Source organism: Artibeus jamaicensis, unplaced genomic scaffold, assembly GCF_021234435.1.
Source record: "Artibeus jamaicensis isolate MK-2021 breed Jamaican fruit bat unplaced genomic scaffold, CSHL_Jam_final contig_465, whole genome shotgun sequence".
NCBI lineage: Eukaryota > Metazoa > Chordata > Mammalia > Chiroptera > Phyllostomidae > Artibeus > Artibeus jamaicensis.
The window spans coordinates 28,861,060-28,876,655 of NW_026521843.1; the positions used below are offsets into that span (position 1 = coordinate 28,861,060).

General features: G+C 53.4%; 1 protein-coding gene across 1 annotated transcript in view; it reads left to right on the plus strand.

Moving 5' to 3' along the window:
- Positions 1-13,680, plus strand: part of EPAS1 (endothelial PAS domain protein 1) — an 82,577-nt gene extending 68,897 nt beyond the window's left edge. The window contains exons 8-16 of the mRNA XM_037161254.2: positions 2,952-3,099; positions 3,742-3,956; positions 5,043-5,233; positions 5,741-5,851; positions 7,452-7,942; positions 8,906-9,032; positions 9,291-9,408; positions 9,714-9,887; positions 11,562-13,680. Of these exons, the coding sequence (XP_037017149.1) occupies positions 2,952-3,099; positions 3,742-3,956; positions 5,043-5,233; positions 5,741-5,851; positions 7,452-7,942; positions 8,906-9,032; positions 9,291-9,408; positions 9,714-9,887; positions 11,562-11,713 (1,727 nt within the window). The 3' untranslated portion in view covers positions 11,714-13,680. The remainder of the gene's footprint in view (positions 1-2,951; positions 3,100-3,741; positions 3,957-5,042; positions 5,234-5,740; positions 5,852-7,451; positions 7,943-8,905; positions 9,033-9,290; positions 9,409-9,713; positions 9,888-11,561) is intronic.
- Positions 13,681-15,596: the final 1,916 nt, after the last annotated feature.

Below are 15,596 nucleotides of genomic sequence, written 5' to 3' on the forward strand. Positions count from 1 at the left end.
TGCTCGCTGCACTATTTAATCAAGAATAAGAGCCCTGATTTTTGACTGCATTAAGAACCGTCTAAATAAGTTAACTCTAGTTGCTTGAAATTGTACAAGAATCATTTCACTGCAGCAGGGAGGGGCCTCAGGGCAGCAGAGAAAGTGAAACCAGGGAGGACAGAAGTTGCTTCTTCGGTGGAAGAGTTGGTGAGGGTTCAGGACAGGGCAACAGTAAATTTAGTCTGGGACTGTGGCCCAGGGAAAGGAAAGAAGAGAGTGCTGGACTGGGAGCAACGAGACAGTCATCTAGTCCCAGGTGATGTCAAGCAGGTCACACAGTCCTTCTGGCCTTAGTTTATGTTAAAAGGAAACGATTTCTATCTCCCCTACTGCACAGGCTTTTTTGACCAAGATTAGGATGATACAGCCACCGTGGAAAATAATGTGTCTGCTTCTTATAACGTAAACATATACTGAGCATACGACCCAGCCATTACAGCCCTAGCTACACCCACGAGAAATGAAAAGTACGTCCGTACAAAACACGGTACACCAGTGTTTACAGCAACTGTACTCACAATAACTAATCACTGAGAACAGCTCAAACACCCTTTGACAGGTGAATGGATGAACTATGGTACATCCATGCAACCGAGCCTTACTCAGCAACGAAAGGGAGAAACCACGAATATCTGTAGCAGCGTGAGGAGTCCGGGAAACATGCTGAGTGCAAAGAAGGCACACGCAAAGACACATGCTCCTGTGTGATCCCACTGCATGCACATGGAAGAGAGGGCATTGCAATATTTAGTGACAGAAATCACATGAGGGGCTGCCTGGGGTGGGCGTGAGGATGGGCGTGGACTGTCAAGAGGCACAAGTGTTTTTGGATGGGGTTGGTGTGATGGAAAAGTCACCATGCCTTTCAGGGTGGTGATAGTCACAAGGGTGTCAAAAGTCATAGCACTTAACTGGGCACATTTTTAAATTGAAGGCAAATTAAGCCTCACTCAAGCTGCCTTTAAACAAAAACGAGCGTAGATAGTTGTCTTTAATTTGGACTATAACCTTGTCTACTGTGTCCATTGAGAGGGCCTGTGAACAAATCACTCAACAGTTGCGAGCCTCAGCTTCTCCAGATGTGAAACAGGAATAGCAATAGATGCCTTGTGGTGCTATTGTGTTCAAAACGAGGTGCGGACCAAGCCCATAACCCTTACTGACGTTGTATGTGCCAGGGGCTGTTGTAATTGGTTTGCAGAAGTGAAGTCATCGTATGAGATAGTTTCAAAGCACTGAACACGTGTAAGTTATGGTATTTCCTGCACCTTAGAGGTGCTTGTTAAATTTTTGAAGAGGATGATATCTGCCAAGAAAGACAAATGTAAAGGATGAGGAGCAGCGTTAGTACAAACCAGACTGCCTTTCTCAACCACACAGGGGTGGGGAGTGGGGAGGTGGCCACCAGCCTTGTGGGAGAATCCGGATATTCCCACACCAGCCCTTCCCCACATTGTCTAAGATGCTTTCTGCAGGGGTACCAGGGCCGGGACGCTGTCCTTGTTAGTGACTTTGGGGGAAATTCGCCAGTGACACTGAGCCCACACTCTTGTACCTGGTAAGGCAGATTTGGCCCTTAGTGCAAACAGACGTGGTACACTGCATAGCTAATAATGACAATTATTGTTTTTTAATCAGTGATCATTGGGCAGGTGAGGACACCAATGCCAAGACAGATTGCTCTCTCCCCAAAGTCCCTGGGCTTGCACGATGTCTTCCCCCTGCCAGCACGCCACCTTCCCATTCTCTGTGATTTGTGGAGTCTCTGAGTTGGGATTCTGAAGAACAAATGCCCAAGGGGTCAAAGTAACGGGGCAGTTCAGAAAACTAGCAGAAATTCTGACATGAGTAGATTTATTGGTTCTTTTTTAATGGGAGCAGAGAGAGTATTCTGGACTGGAGAGGAGGTCATTCCGGGATGTGGGAGCCCTTCCCCGATGTCTCTTCACAGTAAATGCAGATGTTAAATGACCATTTCGGACAATCTGGAATTGGAAAGCAATCATAAGCAGGCAGCCTAGCTGGACAGCTGGAAAGACAAGGAGCGGGAAGGACTTAGGTTTTTCAAGAGGCTGAGTGTAGGCTGCTGGGGCCCCAGCCCCCTACCTCTGCTATGGGCCACAGAAGTTTGGTGGCAGGCCTGACATGACCTGGAACAATCAAGGATATCATTTTTTTAATATATATTTTTATTTTATTGATTATGCCATTATATTTGTTCTATTCCCCCCTTTATTCCCTTCCACCCTGCACACCATTCCCCCCCTTTAGTTCATGACCACGTGTCTCAAGTTCTTTAGATTCTATATTTCCCCTACTATTCTTGCCCTCCCCCCTATCTATTTTCTACCTACTGTTTATGCTACTTATTTTCTGTACCTTCTCCTCCCACTCCCCTGTTGCTAACCCTCCACATGATCTTCATTTCTAGGGTTCACTCCTGATCTAGTTGTCCTCTTAGTTTGCTTTTGTTTTAGGTGTGGTTGTTAATAACTGAGTTTGCTGTCCTTTCACTGTTCATATTTTTATCTTCTTTTTCTTAGATAAGTCCCTTTAACATTTCATAAAATATAAGGGCTTGGTGATGATGAGCTCCTTGAACTTGATCTTATGGAGACATAGGTGGAAACACTTTGCCTCCACGGATATCATTTTTTTTATTTCATTTATTCACAAGCTGAGTGTTGCTGTCAGGTCTACTACAAAGGGCTGCCCTGAGGCCAGGCTTTCTCCGCCTGCTTGCAAGTGTCCGCCCCTAACCTGGGGTACCTGACAGAAGAGGCAGGTGCCCCTGTTATTGAACTGGGGAATGGGGCACAGCCAGTGGGCGAGGGGACTTGTCACGGGATTGGCAGTGCCCCCTCCTCTCTGGACGGCCCTGACCCCAGGCCCCCTTTCCCCTCCTGTAGTGTGCACCAAGGGTCAGGTGGTGAGTGGCCAGTACCGGATGCTGGCGAAGCACGGGGGCTACGTGTGGCTGGAGACGCAGGGGACGGTCATCTACAACCCTCGCAACCTGCAGCCCCAGTGCATCATGTGTGTGAACTACGTCCTCAGGTGAGTGGGCGCCAGTGGGGGCGCAGGGCCCGACCCCCCCCCCAGCCTGTGGATGGCAGCCCCAGGGGAAGCCCAGCCTCCCCAAAGGCTCTTCTCCAGCTCTCTGCAGTGCTGATCCTTATGACCCACAGGGCTGCCATGGGTGTCTCGGGAGCAGTGGGACACTAGGGATATCCCCTTTCCAGTGCTTTTTCTGTCCTTTCCCTCATCGGTCTTCGATGTCATCCCTCTCACCGATGTGGGGAGGCAGAACAAAGTCATCATTTAACAAGCATTTTTTGAATGGGGAAACCACTCGTGTGATTTGAGAAAAGCAGACATAACACCCTCACTCTGTAGCACCTGGAAGGAAAGCTGGACAAAGTCATTGCCAGGGTGAAACAGACAAAACCCTTCAGACCCACGCACACTGGGCAGCATCTGATCACAGAACAGTGTCCCAGACAGGTTCCTCGTCTGAGCGCACTCCCGACGCTGCTCCCTCAGCTCCAAACTTCTGTGTGGTTCTTTACAAAAACGCTGACCCAGTGTCCGTGCCCGTGTGTTTGGCTAAGAGGCTTGAGCATCAGAGTTTCCTGTGCCTGGTGAGCAACAGGACTTGGCTAGAAAACAAAGGTCTGAAGTGCTCTCTTGTCCCATCAGTGAGATTGAGAAGAATGACGTGGTGTTCTCCATGGACCAGACGGAATCCCTGTTCAAGCCGCACCTGACAGCCATGAACAACATCTTTGACAACAGTGGCGAGGTGGCTGTTTCTGAGAAGAGTCACTTCCTGTACACCAAGCTGAAGGAGGAGCCGGAGGAGCTGGCCCAGCTGGCCCCCACTGCGGGAGATGCCATCATTTCTCTGGATTTCGGTGGGTGCTCCTCAGCTGAGCTGGGGGTCGTTGAACCTTCTGGGGCTGGGGGAGGTTAACAAGCCCCCCTGACCACAGCCTGTCCTTAACCGGAGTTGCCCCTGTTCCTTCCCTGAGTATCGTTAATCATCTGTTAGTGGCCAGACTCTGAGCTGGGCGCAAAAGAGCAGCACACGCACCTGCCACGGCTGAGACGGCACTTCTCCTGACCTCACACTGATCTGGAGGGTTGTGAGGCCTCCCTCCTGAGGAGCCACAGGTGCAGCACAGGAGGAGAGGGGGGGACAGCTAGAAACCTGCCCTGCGGCCGCTGCCACGGTTCCACAGTGAGGGCAGCTCTCCCCCTGCACCTCGAAGGGCAGATCGCTTTTTAGGCAGAGAGCCAGGCTGGAATAATGTTGGGAGAAAGAATTCCAGACACATGGGTGGAGAAAAGGTTCAGGCCCAGATTTAGCCCCCATAGGAACTACTTTAAACTAAACATGTGCTGGTCCCGCGAAGACACAAGTCCTTACAGCCACAGAAGCAGCTTTCAGAGCCTCCTGCTCCCATGCTGAAGCACTTAATGTGTACCGGGGGCCCCCGCGTCTCTGTGTGTGACCCACAGCAGGTACAGCTGCCGTGCCTGCCCTGCACTGTCTCGGCCCCTGCAGACGTGTTCTTGAGAGGCCACATGAGACTAGCAACGTCAGAGAGTCATAGAGGAACATCCTGGGACGAGAGGTCCTGCGGCTTCCCTGTTGTGCAGTAGCACTGAGGCAAACCGCCAACTCACCTCTCACAGCCTTCTCACCTACAGGCTGACCGCTCTTCAAGGAATGGTGGCTCCAAATACATTGAGTCACTGAGTCTCTGAAAATTAAATGCTCCGAGAGGGTGTCTTCTTGAAAGGGAGACTGTACAGTGACTCAAGAGCCCCAATTAAAAGGCCTTTTGTCCCAGCTAAGCCTCAGCACACAGAGGGCCTAGCCCCAGGCATGATTTCCAGACCTTGTGGAGATTTCCCATGCATCCTTTGGGCTTTCTCTGCCCTGGGGGTGAGCCCAGTGGTTGTGGGTGTTAACCAAGCCAGACCCTTCTCCACAGGGAACCAGAACTTCGAGGAGTCATCAGCCTATGGAGAGACCATCCTGCCCCCCAGCCAGCCATGGGCTGAGGAGTTGAGGAGCCACGGTGCCCAGAGCGAGGCCGGGAGCCTGCCCGCCTTCACCATGCCCCAGGCAGCTGCGCCAGGTGGCTCCACCAGCCCCAGTGCCACCAACAGCAGCTGCTCCACGGTGAGTCCCCCTGGAGCAAGGCCACAGAGAGGGTGGGTTCCTCCTCCTAGCTGCTGCCAGGTGGCTGGACAGAAATACTGCCCTCCTCCTACTCAACTTATCCCAGAGATGGTGACACACACCTGCTAAGTATTCAAGCTGTTTTCTTGTTGCCAGTAGCCAGCCCATCCCCACCTAAATAAGTTCCATGAAGGCAGCAGCTAAGGTACACGGTTTTCAGCCCCATCCCAGTTCAGGGCATAGAGCTGTGCAGTTAGTTCCCCGAGCCCTGCCGGCCACAGCCTTCGGCCCACTTGCTCCCCAAGACAGGCTCATTTTAGAAGGAGACTGAAGTGCAGAGAGGTTGATGAATTGACCTAAAACACAGCTTGCAAAAAGTGGCGCCTCTACCACTAGTTGGAATATAGTTGATCTGTGGGCCCAAGGATCTATTTTTTCTTCCACCTTGGACTTTGGGGAGACTAGTGTCATACCCTTGACATTGTCATTCTCCTTCCTGGTCTCCAGCCCAACAGCCCTGAAGACTATTACACGTCTCTGAACGATGATCTGAAGATTGAAGTGATTGAAAAGCTTTTTGCCATGGACACAGAGGCAAAGGACCAGTGCAGCCCCCAGGTAGGTGGCCATGAAGGAGACTGGGGTGGCCATGCCCTCCAGCTGCTGCTGGTGAAGGCCCACGTCTGGTCTTGCAGCCTCACCAACTTGTGGCAGAGACCAGTGGAGATGCTTGGCCAAGGCCATGGTCCCTAACTGGGTGAGGGTGTGGGGAGATCAAGCCAGTGCAGAACCTTCTCCCACGTCTGCCCTCTGCTTTCCCTGTGCCAAACCTAGGTCCTCCACTTTTACCTCTGACCTCGTTTACCTCCTACTAACTCAGACAGCTTTCTCAGTGCCCATGAAAACCAACACTGCGACTGAACTTTGCTTTAAGGAAGCCCAACATTTAAAAAGGTCATCCAGAAATATAAGATATTTATAAGCATAGGAAACAATTACTCCCTCCTCCACAAACTTAATCATCTTAGGAATCTTTAAAACACTATTTTACTTCAGGTGCATTTAAAAATGGTGTCTGGTTCATAAATTTTCATTTACCTGTCACATTTCAGGAAAGCATTTGTCACGTAAGGCCAAATGCTCTTGCAAAAGCTGCATAAGCAGGCCTGAGGTGGGTGGATGGGTGCACGTTTCACAAAACCCAAAGGCAAGTCGTCCATTCCTATTTGTCTTGCCTGGGTCGTTCATTCAGAGTCCCGCCTTGCTCCTCCGCTTGTCTTGTCTCATTATGCTGCCTGGCACGAGTTCCAGCTCTTCTGCCAAACACTCCCTGCACTGGCCCTCCCTTCTCTCTCCTCTGAAGTCCACTAGGATTTATTACTCAGCATCTGATCATAACAGTCTGCTCTGTCTTGAGCCGTTTGTTTCACTGTAATTGTTAACACCTTAAGCACATTCCCCCGCTCCCACTCCTGTCAGAGTGTCATTCTTGGAAGGAGGAAACTCGACTCTGTGGTGCCTAGGGTGATCCTGGAAGCCTGAGGGGCCATCTCTGAGGACTTGCTGACTGGGGTGAGGGCCACACCTGGGGCCTCGGTCTCTGAGCTGTCACTGCGGTGCCCAGGAGTTGGCCGTGTGTCCAGGCCCATGAGAAGGGGAGGACACCTGCCCTCAGCTCTCCAGGAGCCACTGTGTGGAGCACAGGCCTGAGTGTCCCCTGAGAACAGTCACCGTGGGCCAGAGGAGGCAGGGACAGCTTTGTAGAAGGGGCTTGCCGGGGCCTCATGAGGGAAGGTGGGGTTTGGGGTTGATGAATTGACCTAATACACACAGCTTGCAAAGAGTGGCACCTACTACCACTAGTTGGAATAGAGTTGATCTGTGGGCCCAAGGATGTATTTTTCCACTGGGGCCGGGCAGAGTGGAGAGAAGAGAATGTTTGGGCGGGGCGGGTGCGTGACACCAGTGTGGCGTGTGGAGGGATGTCCACGTGCAGACATGTGGCACAGGCTGAAGAGGGACAAGCTGCACAGAAAGACTAGAGGAGGAGTCTGAGCGTCCTGGTGGGCCACGGGGAGCCAGCAAAGGCGTCAGCGCAGGGGTCGCCCCTGTTGAGCTGTGCCCAGGATGACTGACTAGCGGGGAGGGGTGAGGGACCGAGATGGAAGGGTGTGGGGGGCAGCACCAACTGCTGAGCACCTTGGCCGTGTCTCCTCAGGTGGATTTCAGTGAGCTGGACTTGGAGACGCTGGCGCCCTACATCCCCATGGATGGGGAAGACTTCCAGCTGAGTCCCATCTGCCCCGAGGAGAAGCTCCTGCCCGAGAACCCGCAGCTCCTCCCCCAGCAGTGCTTCAGCACCATGACCAACATCTTCCAGCCGCTGGCCCCCATGGCTCCTCACGGCCCCTACCTCCTGGACAAGTACCAGCAGCCACTGGAGAGCAAGAAGATAGAGCCTGAGCACCAGCCCCTGTCCTCCATCTTCTATGACGGCGGGAACAAGGCGTCCCTGCCACCGTGCTGCGGCCAGGCCAGCACTCCTCTCTCTTCTTTGGGGGGCAGATTCAACACGCAGTGGCCCCCTGACCCACCATTACACTTCAGGCCTGCGAAGTGGCCTGTCGCAGATCAGCACACTGAGGCCCTGGGGACATCGCCCTTGGGGGCCCCCGTCACCTCGCCTCATCTCTCCATGTTCAAGAAGAGGTACGTGGCCGTGGCCCCTCGCTGCTTCAGCCAAGGCTGTGCTGAAAAGGGAGGGAACAGATGGGCACCCACAGTGGGGAGACCTGGGGTCCGGAAAGGCCCGCCGCACCGTGGCTCAGCCTCCAGTTAGGCCCCCCACACACCCAGACAAGCGCCTAGGCTGCAGGGCGTCACCCCAAGGCCTGGGGGGCCTCTCACGGGGATATATTTACCAGAGCTGGAGGGAGCCCAGAGGAGACTGGGGACAGGAAAAGGGAGAGAACTGGGCTGTCCAAGCCTTGAACACCAATGTCTCTCATCAGCACACCCCACAGAGCACCTCTCTTATTAGAGTTCATTACCGGAGCCACAGAACACAGTGACCTGAGTGGTGATTGTCTCAGTTCCCTCATGGAACCCTGCTGGAGAAAAGTGAAAAGTGCCCCTGCCTCTCGGCACCCAGCATTGTCTCCTCAGTCCTGCCTTCCCTGGCTCCTTCAAAGCCCCACCAAGCCCCATGTCCACCAGCTGGATGCTCCCTGGGCTAAGGCCAGTGGTTGGCGTGTGACCTCCAGCCCCCAGGGCACGTGCCCTTGACAGAGCAGCACTCAGTGGGAGCAGCTCAGGCAGGATGAGAGGGGGGGAGAAACCCTCCTGAAGACTGAGAGCAGCTAGCCGGGCCACTGCCGAGGTCAGGCCTGGAGGCTGCCTGGGTACAGCCGGGTGGGAAGGCAGATGTGGAGGGGGGCACAGGTGACAGAGACCATTAGCATCTCACCAGGTGGAGGAAACTGAAGAAGGGCAGCAGAGCCAGTGCCCAGGCCCTGGGGACCACACCCTTCCTCTGGGTGTGGGTCTGCCCTGTGGGTCTTAGAGCCGCCACAGTCATGAGTGTTACTTCAGAGAGGCCCCCGAGTTCAGGCGAAGGCACTGGGTGGTGTGGGGCTCCAGACCCCCTCACAGCCGCTCTCTTGGGCTTGGCAGGTCTGCAAAGGGCTTTGGGCCTCAAGGCCCAGACGTGATGAGCCCAGCCATGGTTGCCCTCTCCAACAAGCTGAAGCTGAAGCGACAGCTGGAGTACGAGGAGCAAGCCTTCCAAGACATGAGTGGGGTGAGCCATCCCCGGACTGGGGTCACCTTGGGTTCCCTCTATGGCCCCTGGGGAAGGCGGGGGGGGGAACCGGGGCGGGGAGCAGGGATCCAGGCTGCAGGGAGCTCTCACACACAGGGAGGCTAAGCGTGCCAGCCAGGGCAGCAGGGAGGGCTAGGGACGTGGCCTTTCAGAGAGGCGCCCACCCCACCCCCGACTCAGTTTAAGGACGTGGTTCTCTGGCCCTCTCCCCTCTACATCTGCCTCTCCCACACCCAGGGGGACCCTCCAGGCAGCAGCCCTTCACATCTCAGGTGGAAAAGGATGAAGATTCTCAGGGGCTGCGGAAACTGCCCTTCGATGCCTGACAAGCAGCTGAATGCCAGCCTCCCCAGTGGTGAGCCCCAGGCCTGGCCCTCCCAGGGGTGGGTGGCGGTGTTTGCTGGCAGAAGGGCTGGGGGCTCAGGGGCCCATCCTGGTTCTTCCACTCGCCCACCACCTGCCTTCCCACCCCACCTTCCACACACCCAACTTCACCTCTCCAGTCTGGCCCGAATGACTCAGAAATCTCTGGGCTTCGAGGTGGGGGGCCGGCTCTAATTCTGGTGACTCTGTTGAAAGAAAGGAGGATGCGGGGGGCTTCACAGCCTCTCCCCTCCCCCAGGTCAGCACTGCCCTCACTCTCTGACATTGCTCTTTCAGATGAGTTCACCCAAAATCCCATGAGGGGCTCCAGTCAGCCTCTGAGACACCTGCCACCACCACAGCCCCCGGCCGCCATGAGCCCTGGGGAGAGCGCCAAGAGCAGGTTCCCCCCGCAGTGCTGCGCCTTTCAGTACCAAGACTACAGCCTGCCGTCGGCTCACAAGGCTGCAGGTGGGTGCAATCGGGGGCTGAGGCCTCCCTGCCAGGGTCCAATGTATGTGTATGGTGGGGGGGGGGGGCGAGGGCCCGGAGATGGGCTTCACAAGGCACAGGTCCCAGCTCAGTGTGAGGGGGACTTGCTGCCATGAAAGGCTGCCCCCTTGGAAAGGGTGAGCCCTCCTTCCCAGAAGTGATGCAGCCGGAGCTGGAAGGCTGCCTTTCTACAGGGTTTGGAAGGAACCTTCCAACCCTCAGCTGACATCCAAGGCTCTTTCCATCCAAAGAGGTCTCAAGCCTGTGTCTTCACTCCGCTGTGTGTGTTACTGAATTTCCCGGTGCCCCCACTGACCTACCGGGGCACCACCCCGAGTTCAGGTGGGAACTGAGCTGAGGACATGCCTGGAGTACATGCTGCTGGCAGGGTGGCCTGGATAGCCATGGGAGGGTCGCCCTGCTGGGCTTCCTGGACAGTTAGTCACCTGATGCCTGCCTTCTGCCCTGGGACTCATCAGTCTGTTACCATCTGGCAAAACATAGATGTTGTCAGAGAGAACTCACTACTTAGCATAAACAAGTTTGAGGCTATGGTGGAACATATCAGACCCCTGACCCAAAAGAGGGAGTTTCCTCAGCAATGTGGCTTGGGGCAAATTGCTGCTCTGAGCTTCAGAATGCAGGAGGGACAGCCCAGGGCTTAAATTCCAGCCCTTCTCTTAACCAGCTGGAAGGCAGAGCAAGCCACACCCTCAAATGAGAGGTCAGCATTCCAAGTGTCAGTGCTGGTACAGTTTGTGTTCAGTATGTAACAATCAGCAGAGCTGTTCCTGCTGTGAGCAAGCCCACACTTTCCCTTGAACCTTAGAAATTGGGGGGACTTATTTCTGACAGCATGTAGAAGCAGCAGAGATCGGAAAGGGAGAGTGAGCAAGTATCCATTGCGACTGTGGGGGCTTCAGAGACTGGCCCTCATCACAGGGGCTGAGGCCCAGTGGGGGAGGCAGGCACAGACCGTGGGGGAGGGGCCCTGCACATACGCCACCAAGGGAAGGGACAATGGAACCTCACTTACAGGGACCCAGGGAAGGGCCTCCACGCCCTCTGGGTACCTGGGCCTGCCTTCCGAGGAGGTGGGGTTTGAGTGCTCCGAGATCCCCCTTCACCCCTCCCTGCAATGCGTGTGTACGTGTGCAGGAGCATGTGTGCACACAGTGCACATGCCTGCAGATGTGTGCTATGTATGCAAAAAGCAACTGGCTCAGAATTCCCTCCCTTCACTTGGCCCTGTGTGTCGTCCCCCCCCACTGCCAGTGCACAGTGGCCACAGGCTCTTACTGACACCTCCTCCTTCAAGGCCAGGAAGCCTTCGTGAGGGCTTCCTCCACACAACACCCCCAAAACATCCTCCTGCTGCTGTGCGCACCACACACACATTCTTCCTTGGGGTTCGGCGCCCCACATAGTGGGCTGGGTCCCCCTCTGAGCACAGAGTGGGCCACTCAGGGAGGGTGCCATTGAAGAAACAATAACAGTAGGGCTGCCCCCCCCCGTACCCCGAATCATGAAACCTGGAAATGCCTCTTGCTCTCTGCATTGTGCCCTTCTCATCCCCAGTAGCCTCTTATGGAATAGAGCCTTCGCCGAATGTTTCATTTCGTTTTTAAAATGCAGTACCGACCATTCTTTCAGGTGTGGCAAGCCGGCTGCTCGGGCCCTCATTTGAGCCCTACCTGCTGCCGGAACTGACCAGATATGACTGTGAGGTGAACGTCCCTGTTCCAGGAAGCTCCACACTCCTGCAAGGAGGGGAACTTCTCAGAGCCCTGGACCAGGCCACTTGAACTAGAGCCCCCCCAGGGCAGGCCCCCCCGCACGCCGTCCCGCCAGCGTCACTCTCTGCGTCTGTTCTTGCAGCTAGGTATTTCTAACACACTTTTTACAAGATGCTCTTCTTACCTGGCAAACTTGCCCGGGTTACCAAGTATGGCCTTTTTCTGCAGATGCTCACTTTATTATCTATATTTTTAAAATACACTATTGTCTGACCTGTGTTGTATTCTGTCAGTGAAAATATTCTTAAATTTTGTAAGATTTCCCTCCCCAACTTCAATCACTTCTAATTTATATTACCCATCAGCCTGTCTCCGTCACACACATGCACAGTACTCACGCTAACAAGTCTGGGGGGTGTGTGTTCCACTGCAGGCGAAGCTTCGCTCCATTTAACTAAAAAGATGCTGTTGTTGCCAAAGAGAAACAAAATAATTTTGCTTTCAGGCTTGATTTGCAGCCTCGCAGTCCTTCTTCCTTTAAAACTAATCACCACACTGTAAATTTCAGTCTTTTAAGCCAACTCTTCGCTCTAATTTTCATGACTTTTGGGGAAAAAAAAGAAATGTGAAGGGCGAACTCCAGTGTAAGTGGTTATCTGTGAAAGTTGCAGTGTGGCTTTCCTAAACTGTTTGGTGTTCCCCCCCCTTTGGTGGATTATTTTTTAATTATTATTATTCAAAACCATAACAGTTTTTTAAAAGTTTATACCTGGGTTAAGTGTTTATCATATATATGGGTACTTTGTAATATCTAAAGACTTAGAAACGGAAATGCAATCCTGCTCACACAATCGCTTTAAGATTTTTTTAAGTTGTTAATTTTCCTTTTCCTGCTGACACTGCGCAATTCCTCTCTGGTGGCTTTTGCTTTTGGGGTGTGCCATAGCGTGACAAATGATCCAAGAAGCAGAATCATTAGATGGGAGTGCTGCGGGCTGTCCCCTCCTCGCCTTCTGTGTGCACTGTGTATGTATGTATATATTATTATTGCTGCCGGGAGGTCTAAGGGCGCATCACGGGCTAGGGGTGTGGGGCGCACTGAAGGGAGAGGAAGCGCTTTAATTTCCCTTAAGGTTGTGTTGCCAGCCCTGCGAGGGCATCGAGCTATGGGACGTTTGGGTATTTCCAGAATTACCATGAGATGGCTTAGGTGGGAATTCATGAAAGTAAGCAAGGATTCGGACATGGTGCAGCGACCCAGTCCATGTCTCCCCAGCTTACCACCTGGGGGTGCGTGGAGCCGAACTGAGAGAGGGTGCAGAAATGGGGGCAGCTGACCTGACCGGCCCCATCCCGCTGCCCCCTCCTCACATTGCCCTGCAAGACCAAGGTGCAGTGCCCCTTGCTGGCGAGCAGCAGGCAGACCATGGGGACCGCCCCAGCCTCAGGCCCTCCCCCAGATCTGCCTGTCACTTGAAGTGACTTGTATAGGTAGGAAGCACTGGAAACGAGTGTTCTCAGAGCACTTTAACTCACTGGGTAAGAGGGATGATACCTTCAGCTTTTAAACACCAGTCATATGGGACTTATCTGTCATGGGTACAATGAAGAAGTTTCTAGAAACACACCTGAAGTGCAACAGTGTCAACAAGCCTGGATGCACTCTGCCAAAAACAAAACAAAATTTAAACCTCAAAAAACTCTAAATTACATGAGAAAAATGACCTATTCCCTGTGTTGCCCAAATCACACATAAGCAGCACGGCGACAGGGCTCAAAGGGTTGGTGCCATGACAATGCTGGCGTTGATTCCTGTGTGCGCTGCCTCAACTTCAGGGGCGTTTTACCCTTGCAGTTTTACTAAAACACTCTGAAAAATATTCCAAGCTTCAACATTAACTTTACCTGTCAATGTAACGAATTCATGTACATTGTTCTTTTGTCGAATTCCTACTGACATTATTGCTATATGGGAGCTTAACTTTATAAGGAAATGTATTTTGACACTGATATCTTATTAAAGTATTCTGATCCTACCGCTGCTGGTGGCGCCTGTTTCCTGTGGACTTATTGTGGGCTAAGCTGGCGTAAAGCAAAGCATTTATGCGTTCATCGAACACAGACACTGGCACAGGTCTTTGTGAGACAGCTGAGGCTAAAGGACAAGAAGATGGGGGAAGGGAGAAAGACTAAGGTTAACACCTGGCACCCACCTGCGACCAGAAGCCAGGTCACATCGTCCATCCCTCTTTCTATCTATCTGCCACAGGGCCCTTTCCGTACCCAACGGGGGCCCAAGGGAAAAAGTCATGGTCCCTGCTTCCAGAAAGTCACAGGAGGCAGTGAGAGCCGTGTGTGACACCCTGCACTTGGCGATGACGGGAAAGCCTGCACCTGCCAGGCACAAAGGACTTCAGTTTGGAGGTGGCAGGACTCAAGTGGGGACTTCCCAGGTGGGACGTGAGTGGGAAGGGCAAAGAAAAAAGAAAAGAAACCTCAGCCAGGAAGAGCACATTGAAAGCCCCAAATTGGACATGGACATGATGGGTTCCCTGATTCAAATTTGCCTTTCCAAATCATGACCTAATCATGACCAGGCAGCTACCTCCATGGTGTGACTGAGGGTGGGAGTCGCTGGGCCGCCTGGGGCAGACCCGGCAGCTGCCTCCCGAACACTCATCTCACACTTCGGTCCTAGAACCGTGCACTTCGTTCACCTAACAGTTTGGTCCACACGGCGACACCCCCCTTACCTTCTTAGCTCTCTTGATCCTCAAGCTGAGCAATCCTGGGAGCACCCAGTTCACAGAAGAAACAGCCAAATTAAATGGCTTCCCCAAGCCACACCCTCTGAACGGCAGAGATAAAGAAAAGCCCAGTCTTGGCCATCCTTCTCTTCTCATCACCTCTGGGGTGGGGGAGGTGGGTGTATTTTAAGCTAGAACTCTGTTTTCATCGCCAAATAGAACGTTCCTGTCTTTATTACTTTAACCTTCACACCTCCTTCTGGTCCTTTTGCTTACTCTCCTCATCTCTTCTCTTCCCAAACTTGGTGTCTGGACCTTCAGACTGGATTTTCTGGGCCCTGCCTGGTTCCCACTCACCTTTACCTGCTTTCTAGGACTTCCTGAAAACTTCGTTTTTTTTTTTTTTTTCCTGAAGCTGTTCTGTGAGTGACATCTCAGCTAGGCCTTCAATAGCAGAGTTGCCTCTGAGCGTTGGCGAGTCCAGGACTCCAGTATGGATGAGCCCATCCTGGTACCCAACAACTTTAGCAGGCATGGGTCTACAAAGCATCCTTGGCGAGGCTGTTGGCCTTAACCCCCTGCAGATGGCGACTGTGTCCTCCAGCCCCTGGGGGTGGAGGCGGCGCCAAGCTCCTTGTTTCCACCTCCAGCAAGGGGATTGGGGGCGGAGGGAGTGCACCACGGCCACTGTCCCCAATGGATTGCAGGAGCTTGACCTCTAGAACCATCAAGCTGAAGACAAGCTCTCCCTGCTTCCTTCATGTTTTGTCTAGAGTAATCCAGTAAAGACAGACTTCGGTGCTCCTGCTTCCATATTTTACTTCTCAAAATGCAGGTGGCTTAGGAGTAGGTATGTGCCAACTCAGCCAGATGGGCAGGGATAGAGGTAGGGCCCCTGTGTAGAATGAACAATCATTCAGCCACAGGGAGCTCCTCCTGACTGTAGACAAATTGTCCCCTAGGCAGGCAAGGCCCAGCAAGGCGAGACAGCTTCCCAGCTCTCGCCTTGGTTGGCAGCTGCTGGATGGGCAGTGTCTCTAGGAGGGGAACTCAGACCCAGAGCTGAGGGAGGAGGCAGCCACACCTGGTGGAGAAGGGCCAGCCCTGGCTCCGTCTGGTCCACACAAGGCAAAATTCAGTCTTTCTGGAGGCATGGTCTCTAATGTGCATTTCAGATTGGGGTGGGAGTGGGGCTCGAACTGGGG